Source organism: Lagopus leucura, unplaced genomic scaffold, assembly GCF_019238085.1.
Source record: "Lagopus leucura isolate 7727_CA_CO unplaced genomic scaffold, USGS_WTPT01 Super-Scaffold_73, whole genome shotgun sequence".
NCBI lineage: Eukaryota > Metazoa > Chordata > Aves > Galliformes > Phasianidae > Lagopus > Lagopus leucura.
In genome coordinates this window covers 44707380-44728535 of record NW_024962252.1, presented here as the reverse complement: position 1 = coordinate 44728535, position 21156 = coordinate 44707380, and the positions used below count along the sequence as shown (strand labels likewise).

Sequence of the window (21156 nt, the reverse complement as noted above, 5' to 3'; positions counted from 1 at the left end):
CACTGCTCATTTTTGAAATAGAAATGTATCGGTGATTTTTTTATTATTATTATTGATCTTTTTTAGTCTGAGTTTTTCATTTTTTTATAGCATTGTAGAAACAGAAAGGGAGTGAAAACCAAGCATGGGCTTTCTTTTATCCACATCTGCAGTCTACGCTTTCTTTCAGACTTCTATGTTTAGTAATTCTCCATGATTCTGCTTCCATCCTCTCTTTGATGTTTAATATTCTGTCTGTATGTTTATGTAAGTTAGTTTGAGCCACTGCAATGGGAGATAAGGCTCCTAATCTTTACATGAGACCTAGCAGAGATACTGGGCATGAGGAAATATGTTGGTATTAGTTATAACTGTGTTGAAAACTTTCTCTGAGAATGTAGATCTCACACTAGGACTTAAATAAAAGTGCAAGTCATCAGAAATAATCTGAGAACAGTTAAACCTGATTGCTTTATGTTTCTTTTGGAGAGTTCAAATTATTTATTCTGAAGTGAAAGTTCCTTCACAATAGCACACTCCTAAACCATCTATTGGGATTTAAGTCTTTATTAAATAAAACTTTAATAGAATAGGGAATAGCATTTGCTGCTCTTTAGTCTTGCTGAACTCTGCTTTCTAACTTGCTGCAAATCAGAGAGTTTTGTTTTCTTTCAGGTTAAAAGAAGATTAAGTTTTCTATCCGCAAGTGTCTCTAAGGTGTTTTGTTTTGTTTTCTGTTTTGTGAGGCTGCTTTAGCCCGTAACTTTTAGCAATGACAGGTGATGCTCTTGAGTGAGGGCAATCCCAGACGTGTATACAGACTGAGAAGGGAATTTCGAGAGCAGCCCTGCAAAGAAGGGCTTAGGGATCCTGGTAGATGAAAAACTTAATGTGTGCTTGCAGCCCAGAAGACCAGCAGTATTCTGAGCAGCAAAAGTGGGGCAGCCAGCAGGGCGAGGAAGGGGATTGTTCCTCTCTTCTCTGCCCTTGTGAAGCCCCATCTGGAGTACTGCGTCCAGGCCTGAGGCCTCCAGCACAAGAAAGATGTGGAGCTTTTGGAGAGGGTGCATAGAGAGGCTGTGAGGATGACCGGAGTGTTGGAGTACCTCCAAGGCAGACAGAAGGAGCTGGGCTCGTTCAGTCTGGAGAAGAGGAGGCCGTGGGGAGACCTCATTGTGGCCTTTCAGTATTTAAAAGGAGATTATAAACAGGAGGGAAATGAACTTTAATGTAGGTATTTAGCAATAGGGCAAGGGGAAATGGTTTTAAACTAAAGGAAGAGAGACTTAGATTAGATATCAGGGGGAAGTTTTTCACAGTAACCTTATTTTATTTTATTCAGGAAGACTTTCAAATTATGTTGTCTGAGACTCAAGCTAGCCGATTTTGGGTTTTTTTCAGGGTGTTTTCTGTTTAGATATTTTTCCATATGATACACAGTAATTGGTCTACTAGTAGCTTACAGGAAGACCTTTATTTTTCTCAGCTCAGTCATAACTACATTCATCAAGCTGGCCTGTTCTGGCATTAATCTTTCTTTATATACATCTCGAATTTTGGCATTAACTGAAGTGGCCATCTTGAATGCAAGAACTCAACTGTGATGAATTGAAAGTGCCTTTTTCTGCAGAGCTTCTTTTCCAGCCGCATCCTTGTGGTTATAGTATGGGAACTGTTCAAGTACATTTGAGAACTGATACCATGGATAATTGTGTGAGTTTTGAACTTCCTGATGAGAAATGTTAAGGCAGCTATCATGGAAGATTTTATTATCTTTAATTTGGTGTGGAAATATTGCTACTGATCTTAATGGACACAGAAGGTGGCTGCAGTGAGTAACAAAAGCCACTGTTTTTAAACCAAAATACTGAATTGAAGCAGTATCAAGTTCAGAGCCATCCATGGTCCTATACAGACCTTTAAATCTCTTTGGATGTTTGCCTGGGAGAAGTGAGAAGAGGAAAGGCTGTAAAATTTCACATCGCAGAAACTTGCAATTGTTTTAATAGTGTCTTAATTCTAAATGAAATTCTAAAAAGTGATTGAGAGTTTTGTTTGTTTTTAACTCAATCCATATATGGTTTTTCTATATGTTTTTAAATAGGTTTTCTATTGGTGCTTATTGAGTTTGGGCTGGAATTTGAGCAAGATTAACCAAATTCAAACCTTTTAGAGTGAATATAATGAATACTCATATCTACTCTTTTTAATTGTGACACGTTAGAATTACTTATCATTTTTAAATTTTCTATTCTTTGTAGGATGGGATGAATATGTGCATGTTCATGCAAAATACCTTAACCAGACTCATGAGGTAATATATTTTCTTTACCCTTCTTTTAAAGTAATTATAATGATTGAAATTTGTTTTGGCTAACTCTTTAATGAGATGTTGAAGCATGTGATTTTGAATCCCAGAGCTTGTATTTGTGTATACTTATTCAGGTAAGTATTTGTGGATTGAAATTAAACTTTGACAATTTGCATTGTTAGCCTTTCCAGAGATTGGAACAGAAAAAATTAAAAAATAACCTGTAAGTTTGTATATGGAGGGACTGGGAGGTAATTAGAGTTAAGGAACTCAAGATCTTGGAAGCATCTTACTCGCTAGAAATCAGTTGTTCTTAAGAAACAAGCAGGGCTAGCTTATACAGCCTACGCAGGTAACATTTATCTAATGTATTTATTTAATCTTCCCACTTCATAAGGAGAACATATTCAGTTCTACCATCTGGTTCTTCTGTTGTTTTTTGTTTCTTTTTCTTTCCTTTAGATTAGGCTTCTTTTAAGAAATCACATTTTTATTGCGTGCACGTGTGGTAGGTTTTTGTTGTTTGTTTTTTTTTTTTTTTTGTCTGTTCAGGGCCCTGGAAAGATAATTATTTTTTCTTTTCAAGTAATATATATGAGAAAATGTTATAAGCTAACTTTATTTTGTAAAACTGCCCTGGAGACTGGTGACTTATTAATACTAATACTGTATTGTAAGGAATCCTCAGGATCAGAATTAGCATCCATTTGTATAAGCTGGCCTAAGTATAATAAAGATTGATGTGGCAAAGCGAAGAAAATGTATGAAGATTAAGACTTCACCTCAAGGGTTTTAACTTAGGGTATCTTACACTGTATTCCATTTGTGGTTCAGGTGGAGCACTAAATTGCTGTCTGGCCAAATCTATCTTACAGGGGATCAATTTCCATCAGAGAGAGCTGAGGCAAACTGTGGTCCTGAAGGAAGTGCCTCAAACAGATGACTGTGGATGTAGGATACTTGGACCATATCGTCTGGTTCCCTATAGACTATAGGAATAATGAGATTTCTTTCTCCTAGTGGGCTCCCCTGTGTGATTTATTGTGTAAAGTGTATTGCAATAAGTGGACTTGGGCTGTAAGAAATTGTTGGTGGTTCTATTAAGGTAGAAATAAAACCAAATACATGATTGTGGTTGGGAGGCTGACTTCTGAATGTATTTTTAACAGTGAACAATGAATTAAATGTTTCTTCATAGTAAAAATGAAACAGCTTTACCAGCGTGAAAAGTCTAGGACTAGTTATCTTTATTTTCTAGGTTACTTAGCTTATCCTAAGTCAGTCACTGTTTATTAGTATTAATTTCACAATTAGAGAACAGGAAGGATTTATCCCTATGTACTGTTCCTTCCTTCTGTCCTTTAAATTACCTTGAATGTGATTAAATACAGCATCATCAAAGGTAGCAGATTGTTGCTATCCTCAAAGGACGGTTTTGTCCTCTAAGAAGTTTTGTTGGTTGAGATGCTGCTGTTTGAAGAAGCTGCTGAGGTTGTTACGCTGAATCTCATTATTTTTAGATAACCCAGCTGTGCAGTCCTTATCTATTGCTCTATGTACTATATCAACTTAGCGTTTAGTCTTGTGTCACTGTTCTTCTTGCAGATAATCTTTTCAGGTATAATCTGTGGCATATATTTTTCCATAACATAATACATGATCTGCTTTGCTGTGATTCTGTTAGCTACTTCTGTCTTGCTGCTTCAACACGAGAGCCTGAATTAGTTGTGGAATAATTGTTTCTGTGTAAGTGGAGTTGGTATTGTGCCGATTATCTGCAAAAGATATAGTTATTTGAATAAGATGGAGCAGTATGTTTTTCTGAGCTTCTGCTATAGAGATAGTTTGTCTGAATCCTTATTTCTAGAACTTCATGTGTGAATTTTGCTCACAAAAATCTCTTGCTTAGGTTGCCATTGATCAGCATTGCACTAGTCCAAGGAAAAGCTCTTGGAGGAGGAGCAGAACTTACCACAGCATGTGATTTCAGGTAAAATTAACAGTTTGAGTAGTCACCACGTTGCTTTGACAACTTAATGACTGTACCTATGAAATGTAGGAAGCATTAGGCACTGCTTTTTCTTGGAGTCATGTCTGTGGATTCCAAGGTATTAGGAATTAGGCCTATTTGCTTGGTCAGTAAACTTCAGGAAGCTCCATCTTTTCCTGTGATAGTATGAAGGAAAGATGTTTTACTGCTGAGTTATATAGCTAGAATCAGTGTGTAAAACAAGAGCAGTGAGGAACTTTAAGAACTATCACTGAACTATCACTGAACTATCACTCTTGTTACAGCCTCTGTATTGCAGCATTATAAATACTTGGTAAAAGGTGTCTTGTTTGACAGCTGTAGTATTGGCTGGAATGCACCTCAGAGTCCTTTGCAAGTCCACTGACAGAAAGTGGATCGTGCTATCCCTAAAGAGGAGTTTAAGGAATATAAGCATAATGAAATGGAATCTTTTGGCTTTCTGAAATATATACTCTACTCTTACTCCAGCTATGTTGTTTGACATACTCTATCATTATAATCATTGTCAAGTAGCTCTTATTTGCATAAGTGAGCAGCTGCAGTTCCTTTAATGCGCTGCCATAATTTTCGCAATAACTACAGTTGTTGATCAATTTTCCACTGCTTTCTAACACACTCATCCAGTGCAACTAAATAATAGCAATTCAGAAGCAGCAAATGGGGCTTAATTAATAGCAGAAACAAGCTAGAGAAAAATACTGTGTGCTGTTATTGCTCCTGAATTCGATGATTTCAGTACTTGGCAACAGAATCGCAGTTCTTTTGAGAACTATGAGCATATATTACTGGAACAGAAATTCTGTCTTGAATCAGGAGATGCCAAAAGAGGAACCTGAGAATGAATCAGAGAGGTTTGGTTTTTATCTTGAATAAACTGGTCAGAGAGAATGAGTGAGTTGTGGCTGCTTTTGATTCTCAGTTTTCGACTGAGAATATTTTTCACTGTTAAGCTACCAAAATGTTTGGTCCTGGCCTGAAAAACTTTGTTTATCTATACCAGTCTGTTCTGCATTATTTATGTTGATGTTGTTGAAGTGATTCACTTGAATGAAAATGGCTTATATTCCTTCTTAGAAATGTGTTCTGGTAACGTGTTACAATCTGTACTGAAGTAGAAATGTGGACAAATTCAATTTTAAAATAGCTGATGTGGTTTAAGATATTATTGGTGTTAATAGACTGTTCTTCCAGTGGCAGTTCTTGTGGTTGTCTCTTTATTCTATTTTCCACCAGCTCATTTAAAATTGGATTAGGTAGGTCTTGCATGAACTTTGGCAACTTATTGCTGACACAAGAGCAGTGATGGGAGGAGAAAGTATCTTAGGTTATTCCACCTTCTATCTGGAAGAGGATGTTTTCTCAAGGCATCTTCAGTCTTAGCTTACTTATGGAGTGTTGCAGTGTGGCTCTTCATAAGAAGCAAGATCCTTTTAAGATCATAAACACACAATTTGTTTTTTAAATTGTTCTCTAGCCAAGCATGAGGTCAATAAAATCCTTTCAGGCTTTTTTTTTCTGATATGAAAATTAGGAAGATGAAGCTTCTGTCACTGTAATTATCTCACTTGTCTATTCCTGTAAATCTGAGCAATGTAAAACCATGCATGTGTCAAACTTGTTTGGGTAGCAAAGCTTTTTAGTAGTTTCAAGAAATCTAGACTTTCTTCCAGCGTGCCACTGCTGAACATTTTCTCTTCTGAATCTGTGAAGGCACCTGGAGGATTCTGCTGCCTACCGTCGGTGTATGTTGCAGTTCTGCTCAACACTGCAGCCATTTCAGTGAAGTACACAAATGCTTGTGATGCTGAAGCTTTCACCTGATTCAGTGATGCAATTTTACAAAAAAGTTAAATGAATTCTATGTGTGGAAACCTGAAATATGTCATATATTTGCACAGTGCATGAAGTTAAGGAGCATGGAGTTTGCAGATTGGCTAAGGAATTTGAGGAAGACTTGCTTACAGTGGGTTTCTGGGCAATTAATTAATGATTAGGTATGGGGCAGAAAGTTTGATAATGAATCTGTCTGTACAATTAGCAGAACATGGTAATCTCTGAGCATATTAATATCAGTAGGCTAGCAGCCAATAGCCAGGAAAGCTAATTTTGTGTTCTGAACTGTCCTATTTCACACTGTTGCCTTTGAGAAATCTCACTGCTGTAATCTCACTGTGACAATCTGTGTAGGTCTTCTTGTTACTTGTGCAGCTCTGTAAAAATCCATCTGTACCCCTCTTGGCAAATGGACTTCACTGTACCTCAGCGTGTTTGAAAAATACACTTCCCTGGCACCACCCTTTAACCAGGATAGAGACATTGCAGTTCCATGTGAGTCCAGTGTAAAAGGGAGTATCTCCAGGCAGAGAGCAGGAGTAAAAAGATGAAAAGCCGCCCACGTCTTGTATCACTAATGTCAAAATGGTTCATCGATAGAAGCCGAAGTATAATTGCCCTTTTTAGAAAATAAGTTAATCAACTGTAATTTCTTGAGGTGGAACTGATTTGGCACAGTTGAATCACAACGGCCCAATTTCATTGTTGTTGTTTGTGCTTAGCCATATTTTTACCTCATAAAAAGCACCAGTGATTTAAAGAGGCATTTGTTTTCTGAGCAGTCTCTTGCTGTCTTTAGCAATGGCAGAATCAAGCTTTTACAAGGAAAGGAGCTAATACTGGTAGTAATGCATTGATACCATATTGGCCTTGCTGCATTTTAATCAGGTGTTTTCTGTATTTTTGTGAAACATGTAAGCATGCTCCTTAGTATTTTAAGGTGATAGGTGTGTTCCATTAGACACATAAGAAATGCACTGAAATGCACTATTATTGGATAGCTTTCCTTGTGTTCTTGTAATGATTAGTTCATGTACTTTTACAAGCATGAATTAACTGTAATTTACTCAAAATGATAGGAGCAGAAGAATACAGACGCATTATAAATGTAGGCCCACTATGACTGACTTCTCAGTTGTAGGCACTCATCCTTTTATTAGTTTACAGCTCATTTGTTGCTCCTTTAAAACAACAACAAAAAAAACCCCATCAAAACAAAAAAAGAGTGCCTCAGTACTGAAGAGAGCATGATATGAATGGTACAGTGTTACAGGAGGCAATTCACACATTCATGAGTTCTTGCAGAATCCAGGCTGACTTTACCACACGTGACTCCAGAAATAACATAGCTGCACACTGTCAGGGACAGAATCGGGAGCTAAATCTAAGAATGTGTTCTCACAGCTTTAGGTGCTTACTGGATGCCACCGATCACTTGTTTAGCTATATTTAAGTTCCCTCTCACATTCATATGTGTGAGTGTGTGTGTATATCCACTCATAAAATGCCCTTCAAATCAGTTGGCAATTTAAAAATTTCATTGCAGTCATGCACCACTTCACGTTTTTAGAACCTTGGGAGGTTTCTTATTACGATTTTCTGATGAATTTTCAAAGCAATGGATTATAGAAGCAAACTGTGTGAAACATTTAAGAATGCAGTTCTTATTTTTGACCTTGAATGTTTGGCATCTCATTAAGTAACCACAGTACTACTAAAAAGGGACACAAAAATCTGTACGTCTATGGATTTGTATTTTCTTTATTACCATTTTTGATTGGATTTTGAATCTCACGCGTTTACAGTCTTCCACCCAGAGGATTTTTTAAGTATTTTTTTTTATGTCTGCAGTTCAAATTGACCACTGATTTAACTAGAAATATAAGTAACAACAACATAATGTGAATTTGAGTTGAAGTTTTCTTTCTGAAGTCATCTTTTTGTAGAGATTTACTTCATTCAATTTTTTTTTTTCTTTAGGAGGCCAAACCATCTTATTGTGATTGAATGTGATTTTTGTTTTCAGCATCTATTTACACTACCTTTAACACTAGGCAACCTCATGTCCTTTTTGTGTACGGCTAATGCCATGCAAGAATAGTAGAGATAGCCCAGACAGTGAAAAACAAGATAAAATAGATTTTAGGGAATGCAGAGTTGGATACATGCTAACTCCTGCTGAGATACCAGGCTGTCATTTCGCTGTGGAGAAGCATTCTAGGTTCAAGAAGAATTAGTTCAGGAAAGGTAGAAATGCAAGGAAATCATCTATTACAACTGCATCTGTGAAGTGATTCATCCCCAGTGTAGATAAAACAGCCTCCAGGTATTTGACACTCCACTGCTGATTTTCACTACCAAAATAATCTTCCTTCCCTTATTTTTTTCTTTATATCAGATACCTCCACAAGTTGATTAATGTAAAGTCTGGGAGACACTTAGGTATTCAAGTCTACTGACTATGAGGTGGAGTTATACTGAACTATGATTTCAAAAAAAGGGCAAACTGACTGAACAATTCATCTTGATGGCGGAGGAGTAGAGTGTCCCTGCTGCTCTCCTCTGCTCACTGCTTACTCATGTGCCAGGTACCACTGAAAATGCCTGTATGAGTCAATTATCAAACCTAAAGTAATGGAAAGGCTAGATACTTTTTGTTTCTGGAGTGAGTGATTTGCAGAAAGCTAGAAATGACTAGAACCAGTGTAAAGGTGGAACTGGGCATCTAGGAGAGGATGACAATCAGGAGAGGATGGCAATCTTTTGGCTTTAGGGAACTCTTAGGTTTTTGCCTCAGTTTTGCCCTAGTACTTCCTGACTTATCTAAAATCGTGTAATTGTGTAATAAAGAATGCAGACTCTTCAGACCTGTAAACATGGGTAGATTCAGCTTCTTCCTTTCTGGATTCTATGGTTTGTAAAAAATGAGTTGTTACTGCTGTAACTCATCAGTTACAGTACGGAATAAATAAAATTTTAAATTCCTACATTAAATTCCTATTTTCCTTAAATTGTTGTGTGTTTAAGAACCTATGGTTGAACGTACCACCAGTTAGTGATCTGAATCTGTCTTCACTTCCTCATCAATGTAACTGATCTGTCATATTAAAAAGTTAAAAGTTGGAGAAGCCAGGTTACTGTTGAATGTCAATGTTATCACTGTCTTTTTACTTAAGCCTTTTTGACATGTCCTTGTGACACCACTCCCCCAATTCTAAAAAAATAAAAATAAAAGAAGAGATGAGCTCTGAATTCATATTATATCTGGAAAACTTGAAACAGCCACTGTGATCACTTTAAATAAATAAATAAATAAATAAAAAAGCTTCAGTTCATTGGTGTAGCATCCTGACAAAGCGGCAACACGTTACTATTTAATCACCAGTGACATAAAATGATCTTGTTGCTGTAGTCAGAAATTGCTGGGTAGGATGTGCAAATTCAGCATCACTCAGAGCTGAATTTCAGTGTGCCTTGTTCTCTTCAATCTTGCAAAGGTTTATTAGTGTGATGTCATGACAGTTTTTAGATCCCTCAGTGCTGAGTGTTGCAGAAGTGTGGTGTATCAGGCATATCCTCAGGTATCAGAGCGGTTCAGACCTTTCAACTCCTAGGGTCAATATTGAGAAACTTTGTTACTTTCCTATCAACTGAGTTTAGTAGACCAAAGTGAATTTTGCCTGTTTGACATTTCAGATGCCAATCTGAATTTTTTAAAAACTCCCTCTCCCCTTTTACATATCAGAAACAAAAGCTTTTGAGTTTCGTCCAGGAGTATTTTGTTTGACTTTCTTTGGTCTTGATAAACATATATGACAGAAATAATGATTTGGGAAATGGAGGTTATTAATATAGGTTATTAATATGCTGAAAAAAAAAAAGTTACTTATGAATGCCTGTTTTTCATTTAAAAAAAAATCTTGTAGAATATTACTGTGGATCTTTTCTAATGCAAATTTTCTCTTCAGTCTGAAAAGCATATCTGGTGTTGAAAGCCTTTATTTGAATGAAATCCAAACAACTCTAGTTCCTTTCTCAGAAGAAAAGACAGGTAATATTTTAGGTTTCTAGCATGAGTAATTTTTATGTGAGCCTTATTTGGCTTTCACTTGCTTGTGTTTTTAGGTTTTGGCAGCCTATAAAGAGTAGCTGAAACCTGCTTCATGGGCAAGACCAAAGCCCTATGTGAAGATGGAAACTACTCAAAATAATTGTGTGATAATGGAGGTTGCAGTGTAACTGTGGCTGGGACCCATTGAACTGACACCAGGGTAACAGAAATAAATCATAGCTGGGAATTAGGAGAGGAAGAGAGTAGGAGGGGCATCAGAACTTAAGAGAGGGACAATGTGGTGGAACCCATGGTACGTACTATACAGCTTTATCACAGCTGTAGGGAGGGGAAAGGGATCCAGGCACCACATTACAAATAACGGACCTTCAGTCCCACATTGTTGTTCTGGTGATTTGTGGTAGATTATCAGAGTTCATACCTCACACTTCAGTGACGTTACAGTCCCTGGAATAGCTATCTGTTTTGTTTTCTTTCTTCCATATACTTTTATAACATGCTGTATGCACGCTTTCATAAACCTTTTCAAAGTCTCCTGCTGCTTTCTTGGTCTTCCAGGTTACCTTGAGTGCTCAGGCATGAGAACGAGGATGAGGGACCAGTTCCACATCTTGTATAACTTTTCCTTCACATTGCACCTTGTAACAGGGCCACATGATATCTGCATGTAGCATATCGTGGTGGGCAGCATGACCTGCTGTGCCAGAGCTGAGCAGCCTGGCCAGCCCTCTGCTTTTACCCCAGCACTTCTGGGGTGTGTGAACCACATCTGAACCTGGGAAATGGATTGATTCCTTTGAAGTTAGGCCAAATAATTTTCCTTCCTGTCAGCTTTCTGAAAAATGACAGGAGAAAAAAAGAAAAAAAATCCCTCTTTTTTGCTTCCTTTAATACTGCATTTGGAGTTTTAATCAGTTATGCTTTTTGGGTGCCTATTTCTTGCCATGTGAACTGTCATCTAATTCAATTTTTCATTCCTGTTACAGAAAAAAAAAAGACTCTGTAATTTCCAATATTGAACTTCATTTATACCTTTTAGAACAAATATAATTTTAATAGCAAGCTCTTCTGTATGAAACCACAGGCAAGAAAATGCCAGCCTGAGGTAAAAAATAGAAAACAAAAATAGATCTAAAACCCTTAATTCTCAGCTACTGGCTGAACCTTCATCCTTAATTGACTTTTGGGAGATTCTGTTTCAGAAGGTGATTAGAAGAGCCATCACCATGGATTGCAGCAAGTATTAGAATAAACATCACCTGTAGAAGAGTTTTGGGTGGCCCTGTCTACCTTTCCTCGATGAGGCTGATTCCTTGGGGGGTATTTGCAACAACTTCTCTCCTTGCATTTTTTTTTTTTTTTTTTTTTTCCCATAATCTCTTTCTAATTAACAGTCTTTTTGGCTCTGTTTTACCCTCTTACCTCTGATCAGGGAACTGTTTGAGAAATAAAACTTTTTCCATGTTCCAGTCATTCTTATGCAGTCATGTTCTGGACTGGTTTTGGTCTGCTTTAAATCCTGTTATTCAGTAGACCTAGTAACAGTATTGCTTTTGTGCTTCTTCCTCCTGAAACTAGTAATCTCTTTGAGTTGGCCCTGTACTTTTTGGAGGCTCACCTTCCATTGAATGCCTCAAAGTTTGGGCAATAGATGACAGAATTACCCGTACCATTTTAGTTGACTCTGAGTTGACGTGAGAAAGCATGATAGGATTGTGGTTAAAAACAGTTAAGTTTCCCCATAAATGTGCTTCTCATTGTTAAGGTCTATCAGCTCTGGGAAGTGGACTCAGGTTCCCTAGCCAACTCAGAAGTCTTAGCTCTTCCACAAGATAACACATCTGTAACGAGGAGTCTATTTCTGGGTCCAGGTTTTGAGCTTAATTCTTAGAATTCTGAAAAATGCATTGGAAAAATCTGACTGGAGGGCAGCAACAAAGTTAAAGGCAATGCATGCTGGCAAAATGTGAGATATTTTCTCTTAGGCTACTTTATGTGAATATTGAGCAGGGGGAAGCGGATGCACTAAGCGTGTTACAAAATAATTCTGTAACTATAAATAACATACTGTATAATCTGTAAGGCAGTTTGAAAAGAGCTGTAAGAAAAGTGAGCTCCCTTGCTGGTGAGATTTGTTATGCTGTCCTTAAGCCTACTCCTTTGACACTGAGTTTTAGAAAGTACGTAGAACTTTCTGTGCTTGGGAGAATCTTTTTTATTTTGGTTCTTGAATATAATTTTAATGTATTTAAATCTCAAGTAAAGAAGAAGAAGTGTTTGTGATTTCTTTTTTTTTTTTTAATCCCTGCAAGGATTTGAGAGAGCTGACTGGATCTACATCTTTCCATTGCGTTCCTGTAGTGAATAGTACAGATTAATGTTTATGAGCAGGAGAGATGATTAATATGCACAATGTCTTCTGACCCCGGTGAAATTGGAGATTGCAGAGCAATATTGAGCCATTATACATGCATAAGAATGTGGTTTCTCCAAACTCCTAAACTGTCTTCCCTTTACACTCTCTACTAGTTACCATTTAGGTATCTGTCATGAGTATATTTATGACAAAAGGATTTTCAGGAAGAGCAAAGATTTGAGAGTTTGTTTTTATGTCAGTCTGCATGGACTGTCGTGGTCAATTCCTTTGTTTTATCAGTTTTAGAGTATTTTCGTTTTAGAAATCTCTCTTCATGTTATCACTGCTCTGAAGCAGCTATTGCTGTGATGCTTAATTGTTTTATTTGTGTTGGGCAGAAACATGAGAGGCTCTCCATGAGACAGAAGATATGAGAGAGGAGCAGAGGGAATTAATACTAGTAAGTTGTGCTGTAAAGCACTAAGCAATTATGGCTGATCGATACTTACTGCACTGTTAGTTTGAAAAATCTGCTAAACATAATTAGCAAGGAGTCATTCATTAAGTTTATAATCGGGGCTTTTTGATCTCTTTAAAGCCTGTGAGATTGAAGGACAGGTGAAATTATGACTAACTATTCTCAGGATGAATCAATTTCTTAGTCTTTTCAGGAAACTGAGATGTTTTCTTGATGACAGTGTGTGTAGTAACATAGCTGAATTTCAGAAAAATCTTTAGCTGTTTTATGTGGATAATCCCTTGATGGAGTAACCTGGATAATTATTTGGTGGTGTAGTGGTAAAGAGACCTTGCACTATAGGGCTTACTTTTTGGAGGAGACAGTCTTATTTTAACAGCATCTGTCAGGAAAGCTGAAACAAGGACAGGAAACTTCTTCATCAGCTTTGCTGACTGCCTAAATTACTTTGGTGTTATACTGCATATTTCTTCTGCAGAATATTCTTCCTGCAATACCTTCCTACTTCAGCATGCATTGCAAAAATAACTAGTTAATTTGACTGTTGTTTTAGTAGGACTTTCATAGAACTGTGGAATAGTTCAAGTTGGAAAGGGCCTCAAGTCCAGCGTTGCCATAATAACCATGGAAAGCTTGTGTGTTAGAATATGGAACAAACCTAAAACTTGGTTTGTTTGTTAGTTTGTTTTCCATTAAAAATGAAACTGATAAAAGTATTCCTAGCCTTTCTAATAAGATTTATAGTCCTGAGAATATTTTGAGAGACTAAATACTATTCAAGACAAGTTGTCACTAATAGAACATGATATTATTATTTAATTGCAGTGTATTAAATTTCCAAGTAAGGTCTCCATTGGTATGAACTGAGCCTTCCCTTTATCAGTTATATCAGGCTTTGTGTGCCTTTGTGAAGATGAATATGAACCACTGCCTTGACAAGTCTTATTTTCACAATTATACTCAGAAATTGCTTTTGTTGTTAAAAGATTCTGGAGGAGGTAGGCACGAGTTTTATGGCAAGATGCCACAGAACGTTCGTATACAAGGCCTTAAGAATTTGACTTTGTAATATCTTAATGCCAAGAACGTTCCACAGTTTCTTGCATGCATTAACATCTGAACGTGTGGGCAGGGTTCAGATACATTGACTGGGGAGATGTGTGGTATCTGAAGTATTGTTCTGACTGAGATTTGATGTGCAGATATCAGAAGTTGATTGAGCATGAGATCAGCAGGGCCATTCCCCTGCTAAAGAAAAATGGGAGAAGTCAGTTAATATCCAAACTGCAGTTATGTGCTGCTATGTGAACCATTCAAAGTAGTATGCAGTGGCAGCAGTGCTTGACTGCTTTTTTGATGGCCTTGCCCAAGCTTCAGGCTGACTGCCCTGATTGTAGGTTTGCTTGGCCCTTTTGTGGCTATAGGAAAAACATTAATCTGTTTGTTGGCTGAAGGCCCTCTTACACATTTGCATCTCCTCAGGCACAGATGGACTCTGGTTTTCATGTTCCAACATGGGCAGTATGGGAGAATTCCATCTACTCAGATCCTATAGTTTGTACTGCACTTTAGAGACCTGTGGCAGTTCTTTTTCCTCCTGTGAAAGAAACATATGGCTTCTTTCTTTTAAGGAAATACTCTTGCATCCAACTGCCCGCATTTTACCTCGTCTAAAGTTTTGTTTTTCAGCCATCTACTTTAAAGCTATTTTCTTTGCAAAGCCAAAGATGTAGTATGCTGTCTGGAAGATAATACTTGATCTATGCAGTGTGAGAGACCAAGCTGAAGTAAAAGACTTTTGGTCCTAAATCAGGGCTTTTGTTACACAGATAAAGGAACTGGTAGTTTATTTATTATTCTGATGCTCTAAGTTCAATAGATGCAATTCTCCCTTACTTTATTTTAAGTTACTGCTCTAAAAAACCTTAGTTGGCTAAAAATGCCCAGTCTTTTGCACATCTTTGGCAGATTTTGTGCATTAAGAGCAGTGCTCTTTTCTTCTTTTTTTTTTTTTTTTTTTTTTTTTTTTTTTTTTTTTTTTTTGTGCATTTTGCAAGCATCAAGAGAAGGGAAGTCAGAGTATGGATATTACCTGTGTAACTCTGTCTGCTGCCTGAGTCACAGACACTGGCTGCAAGGACCCACTATCAATACTGGGATCTTCTGTGCCACTTGGGATGATGGAAAAGTGTAAGGAAGGTGGAGTGAGACTGAGGCAAAGTGTGCAGGTGAGATGATGGGGTGGGGATTGTATTTTGGGGAAGTTGCAGTACAGTAAGGGAAGAAGTGGCCAATGGACCCAGGACTTTCAAGCTCACTTATAGTTTAATGTGGATTTAAGAGCTAATGCAACTTCTGTTGGTCCTATTAGTACTTACCAAGCAAAGATACAAAATCCTGAGCTAGTTACTTGTGAGCTTTTATCACTTGCAAGCAAGGTCCTCAAATTTTAATGCCCACGTAGTGAAACAGTTTCTGTTTGCGTAATTAATGCCATCCACAGGCAATGTAATGTCTGACCTCTAACAAATTCTAGAACTTAAACTTTCCAGCTGCATTTATTTTAAAAAGCTGCTGTGGCTATCTGTCAGCGTTGCTCAGTTGTTGCTTAATTTAACAAGAGTTAATTTAGCAGATGGCGTATTGATAAATGTGTTAGAAAAACATATACATTGGCAAAATTTTACTGAATTGTGTATTAACTTTGTGCTTCTATTGTTTGTTGGTTAAAATAAATGTTCAGCCCTTGGTTACCTTCTTTCTGTTACCATTGTCCTGTTGGCTTTTTTTTTTCTTTAATATGTTTCTGTGCTTAAAATACTTGTATATGTGGTTTGGATTGTTGTCTGAAAGCTTTTGATGTCAGTACTGCATTCTTGCTGGTTTCACAGAGTACTGAGCATCTTAAGACCTTTGACTGTTTTTAGAGTTATGATTTTGTAAATAATAATAATAATAATAATAATAAAATTTAAAAAAATCACCTTACAGATTTACCAGAATGTATAGATTTATTTCATAGAGTTACCAAAATGTATGGAAAAAGTTAGCTAGCACATTTGGTCAGAGAACCATATGACCCAAAGGCCTGTTATTTGTGTTGACTGGAGATTTGAGAGGAAGTGGTAGGAGGCCAAAGTATGTGTGGGAGAGATGAAAGTGAGCTCCTGCAGTTCTGGCTGCCTTCTCCAGGACAACTTGAGCTGAGAACCAGGTGCTGCAGCCCTGTGTGACGCTGGCTGCTTCTCTCCTTGATGTGTCAGTGTCAGGACAGATCATAGGAGAAGACTGGAAGTAAAGATCTGTGTCCTTATATGACACTGAGAATCAAGCAGGGTTGAGAATGAAATCCAGGTTGCTGACAGCATGTTTAATGTTTTAGGCATCCTTTTTTCCATCATGGCATTCAGAAGCATAGTGGCAGAAACTTTTAAAATGCATAATGTGATATTTGTCATTAGTGCCTTTGCTTTGTCAGAATGCTGAATTGAATTCAAATCCCAGAATTTCAGTAGATGTGGAAGTGAGGGCCAGCACAGACTGTAAAACAGTTTGTATTCTACCCAAGAAGCTGATTATACCTATTGGAACAGTTCAGTAAATGGAGTGCTATAAAAAGCAAATTTGAAAAACTTAGAGAATACATTTCAGTTTGCATTACATTTCCAGCCTTCATTGTGTATGCTCTATCTTCAAGTAGCTGGAAGGTGCATTAGTGCAGGAAGCATCACTCTTAGCTCAAAAGGAGCACTGTCTTTAAGGAAGCAAGTGTGCCTGCTCAAGGATGGGACTCATTTGGCTGCCTTGGTAATGGCAAACATGGTGTTTTTCTCACGTGCATTTTTGGTGATGTGATGTGATGTGACAGTCAGTTTGTGGCCACAACAAGATGTCCGTAAAGGAATCCTATCGAAGGTGTGGAGGGTTTGTAACATTTAGTGGATCTGAGAACACTTTAAGATGCAGAGCAGGAGTATTTGCTGCAGCTCGTTTGCTTCAGACAAACCCAAAATTGGATGTGGCCCCTGGTAGCTGTGCTCTCTTCCTAGAGGTGTTGTAGTGTTTGTAACATGGGATTATAATGTTCTTAGAGAAGGTTTGTGCTGCTCTTTAGTGCTTCTATTGCCTTTTCTTCTGTGTTTTAAGATACAAGAATTTCACTGTTCTGAAGGATGTTTCTCTGCTTCTGAAGTCCTTCAGTTACATTGTATACAAATTGTGTTTGATAAATGTTTTTTTCAGCATTGTCATGCAACAGATTTTCATTTTTTTTGGGACAGAAGAGGCATGTGTACAGGATCCTCATTGTACAACCTTCCCTTGGGATGTAGGAGACCCAGATTTTAATTCTCTTGACCTAGAAGAGAAATACAGACATACTAAGTCACATCAGAGACTCATTTTGTATTCATCTCCTGTTGTGTTTCAGACAGGGCCAGTAATAGATGAATAAGCTATAAACAGCTCAAGAATAGAATGGTGCTTCTGTCTTTTTATGTCTGCATCTTTGTGTTTAGTAGCATTTGATGTACTTTTTGTTACATAAATTCGTCTAACGTTAGATCAGATCTTCGTGTCTCAGAAGACAGACTCAACTCCTTTCATAAAACAAAGAGGGAAGTATTTATGCAAGGCTGCAGCTGGTGGTGTTTCAAGGCTGGTTCCAGGCAGCTTAGCAGCAACCTTTGCCTTTCGAAATGTGCAAAATCTGAGCTCAAGTCTCCTTCACTTCCCTGAGCAGAAGGATTGGAATTGTGCAGAGTAACTAAATGGAGAGAGTGATGGGTGGTTTCTAAAAGAAGTGACATAACTTAGGAGAGGATTCATAGTTGAAAAGCCTGAAAACCACAGAAACCTTTCTTAAGTTTGAAGACAGGCAGAGACTACATTTACACCTTCTGTTGACCACTTAGTTTTCTCTGAGCAGCTTGTTCAAAGGTACGGTATAAGGAGAGGTGAGTGAGAGTGAGAGGTCTCTCACTTCCTGTGGGAGTCTGGAACTTGCAGCCAGACATTTATTTTCCTTTCAGCTCATTTGGTTTCATTTTCTCTGAAGAGGGTGACAACTAAGCAGGTTCACATATTCTTTCCCACACAGTAAATTCTTTTTTCTTCTTGATGGTACTGAGGGATTGACCATGCTTCTAACATAAAATTCAACTTTACATGTGAGCTTCCAACTGCATTGACAGAACTTACCAGATGAATCCATGCAATTTCCCACAGTGTGTTCACTGACATGTCTGTCCCAATGTGCTTACACAATCTCAGATTCAACAAACATGGCACCACCTTACTCATCCATTGTGGCTGTGTTATGTGGCTGCCTACAGATCATCTAGCATCGTCTGACTCGCTGTGTATGACCACTTCTTTTTTTTAATGCTTTGTGTTGCTCAGCACAGCTAGAATTAAGCCCTTAATAATGTTTTCATTATTGCTTTCCCAGTAGGACACAGGGTGTCAGCAAATTGCAAAGTAAGCTGCACCAAGAAAGGAATTTTGGAATACTTGCAGAATTTCAACAGGAGAGACTTGAACCTCTTGGGGTTTGCTGCATTTGGGAAGCAGTTGCTCATGTTAGCTAAAAGCCTTTCTTCTCCTGCAACACCATTCTCTTCTTTTTGTCACATTAACCTTCCTCCACTATCTCCACAAAGTGGCCTTCATGCAATCTGGCATGTCAGCTGTTGCCTTTGTGCATTGTATTGGGGGTGGGATAAAGTGTTGTAAGCTCTTCAGCCCTGGTGCTTTGTAATACATCATGAATGCTGATAATGCTCTCATTAAGAAAAAAGGAAAAAAAAGCAACCAAACAAACTCACAATTAACAATAACTAAGCAGATTTGGGAACAGTGAGTTTCCAAAAGGAGTTCCACTTTCAAAGAAGATTTTCTTTTTCTTCCCCTTTTTAAAGCTGTTCGACTTGGTATTTTCATTATAGAAAACTGCACTGTTAGGAAACACTCATGTAGATATTAGTATTACATGCTTTATCTTCAAAAAGCCAGTTAGTATTTGGATGGAAGTTAATCTGCCTCACAAGTATAATTCACAACCCTTGTGTTAGAAGTAGCAGCAAGCAACCACACTGCAGAACCATATCTTAAGAATGAGAAGTACTGGCCTGCTTCTGTACATCTGTCCTTCGTGTTTCTATTTTGAGAGGCTTTTTCCACTAACCCAGTGTGTCAGTATGAATGCCATGCAGAGAGTACCATCCACTGCAGCAGAGCTCCTTCAGGGAGAGAGCTTAATCAACCCTGAGGTGAGTTCTTAAACAGGGAAGGTGACAGACTGTGGAAATGAAATAAAGATGTGAAATATTTGAAAACAAGAATGTGAGACTATCTCCTGGAGAGGAGCAATTCTATTGCACACCGTAAGGCATAAGCAGAATTCTGCTACACATTGTGTGGCATAAATAGAACATCCATCCTGACCTCCCTTACTGCAGTGAGTACTTGAAAAATCAAACTCGGGTGGACTCTCTAAATTAGACCAACAACAACAGAAAACATAATGAAGCACCAGTGATGTAAAAATTAAGATTTTACAGCTCTGGCTGTAATTAGCAAACTGTCATACTGCATTATCATTTGGAAGCAGAAGGGAGGAGATGGAGGAGTGAATGCCAGAGAGCTGAAAGCTGAAGTCACAGCTCAGACTGACCTCTGAATGTCTGTTTTTCATTGACAGGTTGATGACGCCAGGCAGCGAGATTCGATTTGTCCATAAGCACATGGGCCTGGTGCCAGGCTGGGGAGGAGCCGCCAGGCTGGTGCAAATTGTTGGCAGTAGAGCTGCCCTCCAGCTGCTGAGCGGGGCTCGTGGGGTGGACCCTGAGAGAGCGCTGCATCTCGGGCTGTCACAGGGGACCTTGTCTTCTTCAGATGAAACTGAATCACTAGAAGAAGCTCGAGCCTGGCTGAGTCAGTACACAGAGGGTCCAGCTAGTGTGATTCGAGCTGTGAAAATGGTGGTCACAGCTGGAAGAGAACTGCCGCTGGAAGCTGCCTTAAGGACAGAGAAGGATGTTTTTGGAACTGTGTGGGGTGGGCCTGCCAATTTGGAGGCATTGGCTAGAAGACAAAAGCATAAGTGATTGTCAATATATAATAAATATTCTTGATATTTTACACACGAAGCTTTCACCAAAGCAGATAATAGATTGACTCGTTTAGTGCCACTTTAAAGGAACAAGTTCTTAACATTCCTGTCATTCATGTCTGGCAGACATATTTGGTGTGCAACCACACAGTAATCCCCAGAAGATCCCTTACTGTTTTAATCACCTACTGAATGAAGATTAGTGAAATTCCTATGTAAAGGTAAACACTGTGCTTAGAATAGAATCTAATTATTTTGGAATGAAGCTGAAGATTATTTTCTTTGGAGTAATTTTGTTTTTTCTAACTGGTATAGAAATGAATTGTGTGAGAGATTAGAGGTTTCTTTATTTACAGAACAGGTGTGCCCAAAGCTCTAAAAGCTCTAAAACCTTAAAGCAACTTTGAAGCTTTGATAACTGGTAAGAGTATCGTTTTTCATCTTCAGTCAGTTCTTGGTATAATTGTTCAGAAAGTATACAAGGATGTGTTACTTTTTAGGTTTTTGGGTTTTTTTTTTAGAGAAATTGTTCTAACTCACCCAAGAGCTTGTAGACTTTATTTGCTGTTGTGGATCCGGATCTTTAAGTGCATTTAGGTGTCTACTCACAGCTTTGGAAACCAGCTACCAACAAATGCATCTGTGCATTCCCACAGCATTGGTCTGTGTTGCTGGGCACACGCAAAGCTGCTGACATCATTTTTCACTTTGAATCTTCTTGAAATTTTAGAAGATTATGGTGTATAATGCTCCCAAATGCGATTTTTTTTTAAGCGAGATGCTCTCGGTACTTCAGCATTCATGGGAGACGTGTCTGGAAGGACTTGTTTTCCTATTACTAGTAGTACATGTTTGGGCTGTGAGAGACCAGATCATTGGAACTCAATAACCGTGTGTATGGGAACCGTTAGGTCACGGCCTGAACCAGTGATTGAGCACCTGGTGAAGGGACACAGCCAGCCCTGGGATCACAGTGGAAGCAAT

General features: G+C 38.2%; 1 protein-coding gene across 2 annotated transcripts in view; it reads left to right on the top strand.

Moving 5' to 3' along the window:
- ECHDC1 (ethylmalonyl-CoA decarboxylase 1) overlaps positions 1-20209 on the top strand; it is a 35646-nt gene extending 15437 nt beyond the window's left edge. For both annotated transcript variants that reach the window (XM_042893802.1, XM_042893796.1), the window contains 3 exons: positions 2241-2293; positions 4200-4280; positions 19762-20209. In XM_042893802.1, coding sequence (XP_042749736.1) covers positions 2241-2293; positions 4200-4280; positions 19762-20167 — 540 coding nt within the window. In that variant the 3' untranslated portion in view covers positions 20168-20209. The remainder of the gene's footprint in view (positions 1-2240; positions 2294-4199; positions 4281-19761) is intronic.
- The last annotated feature ends 947 nt before the right edge of the window (positions 20210-21156 follow it).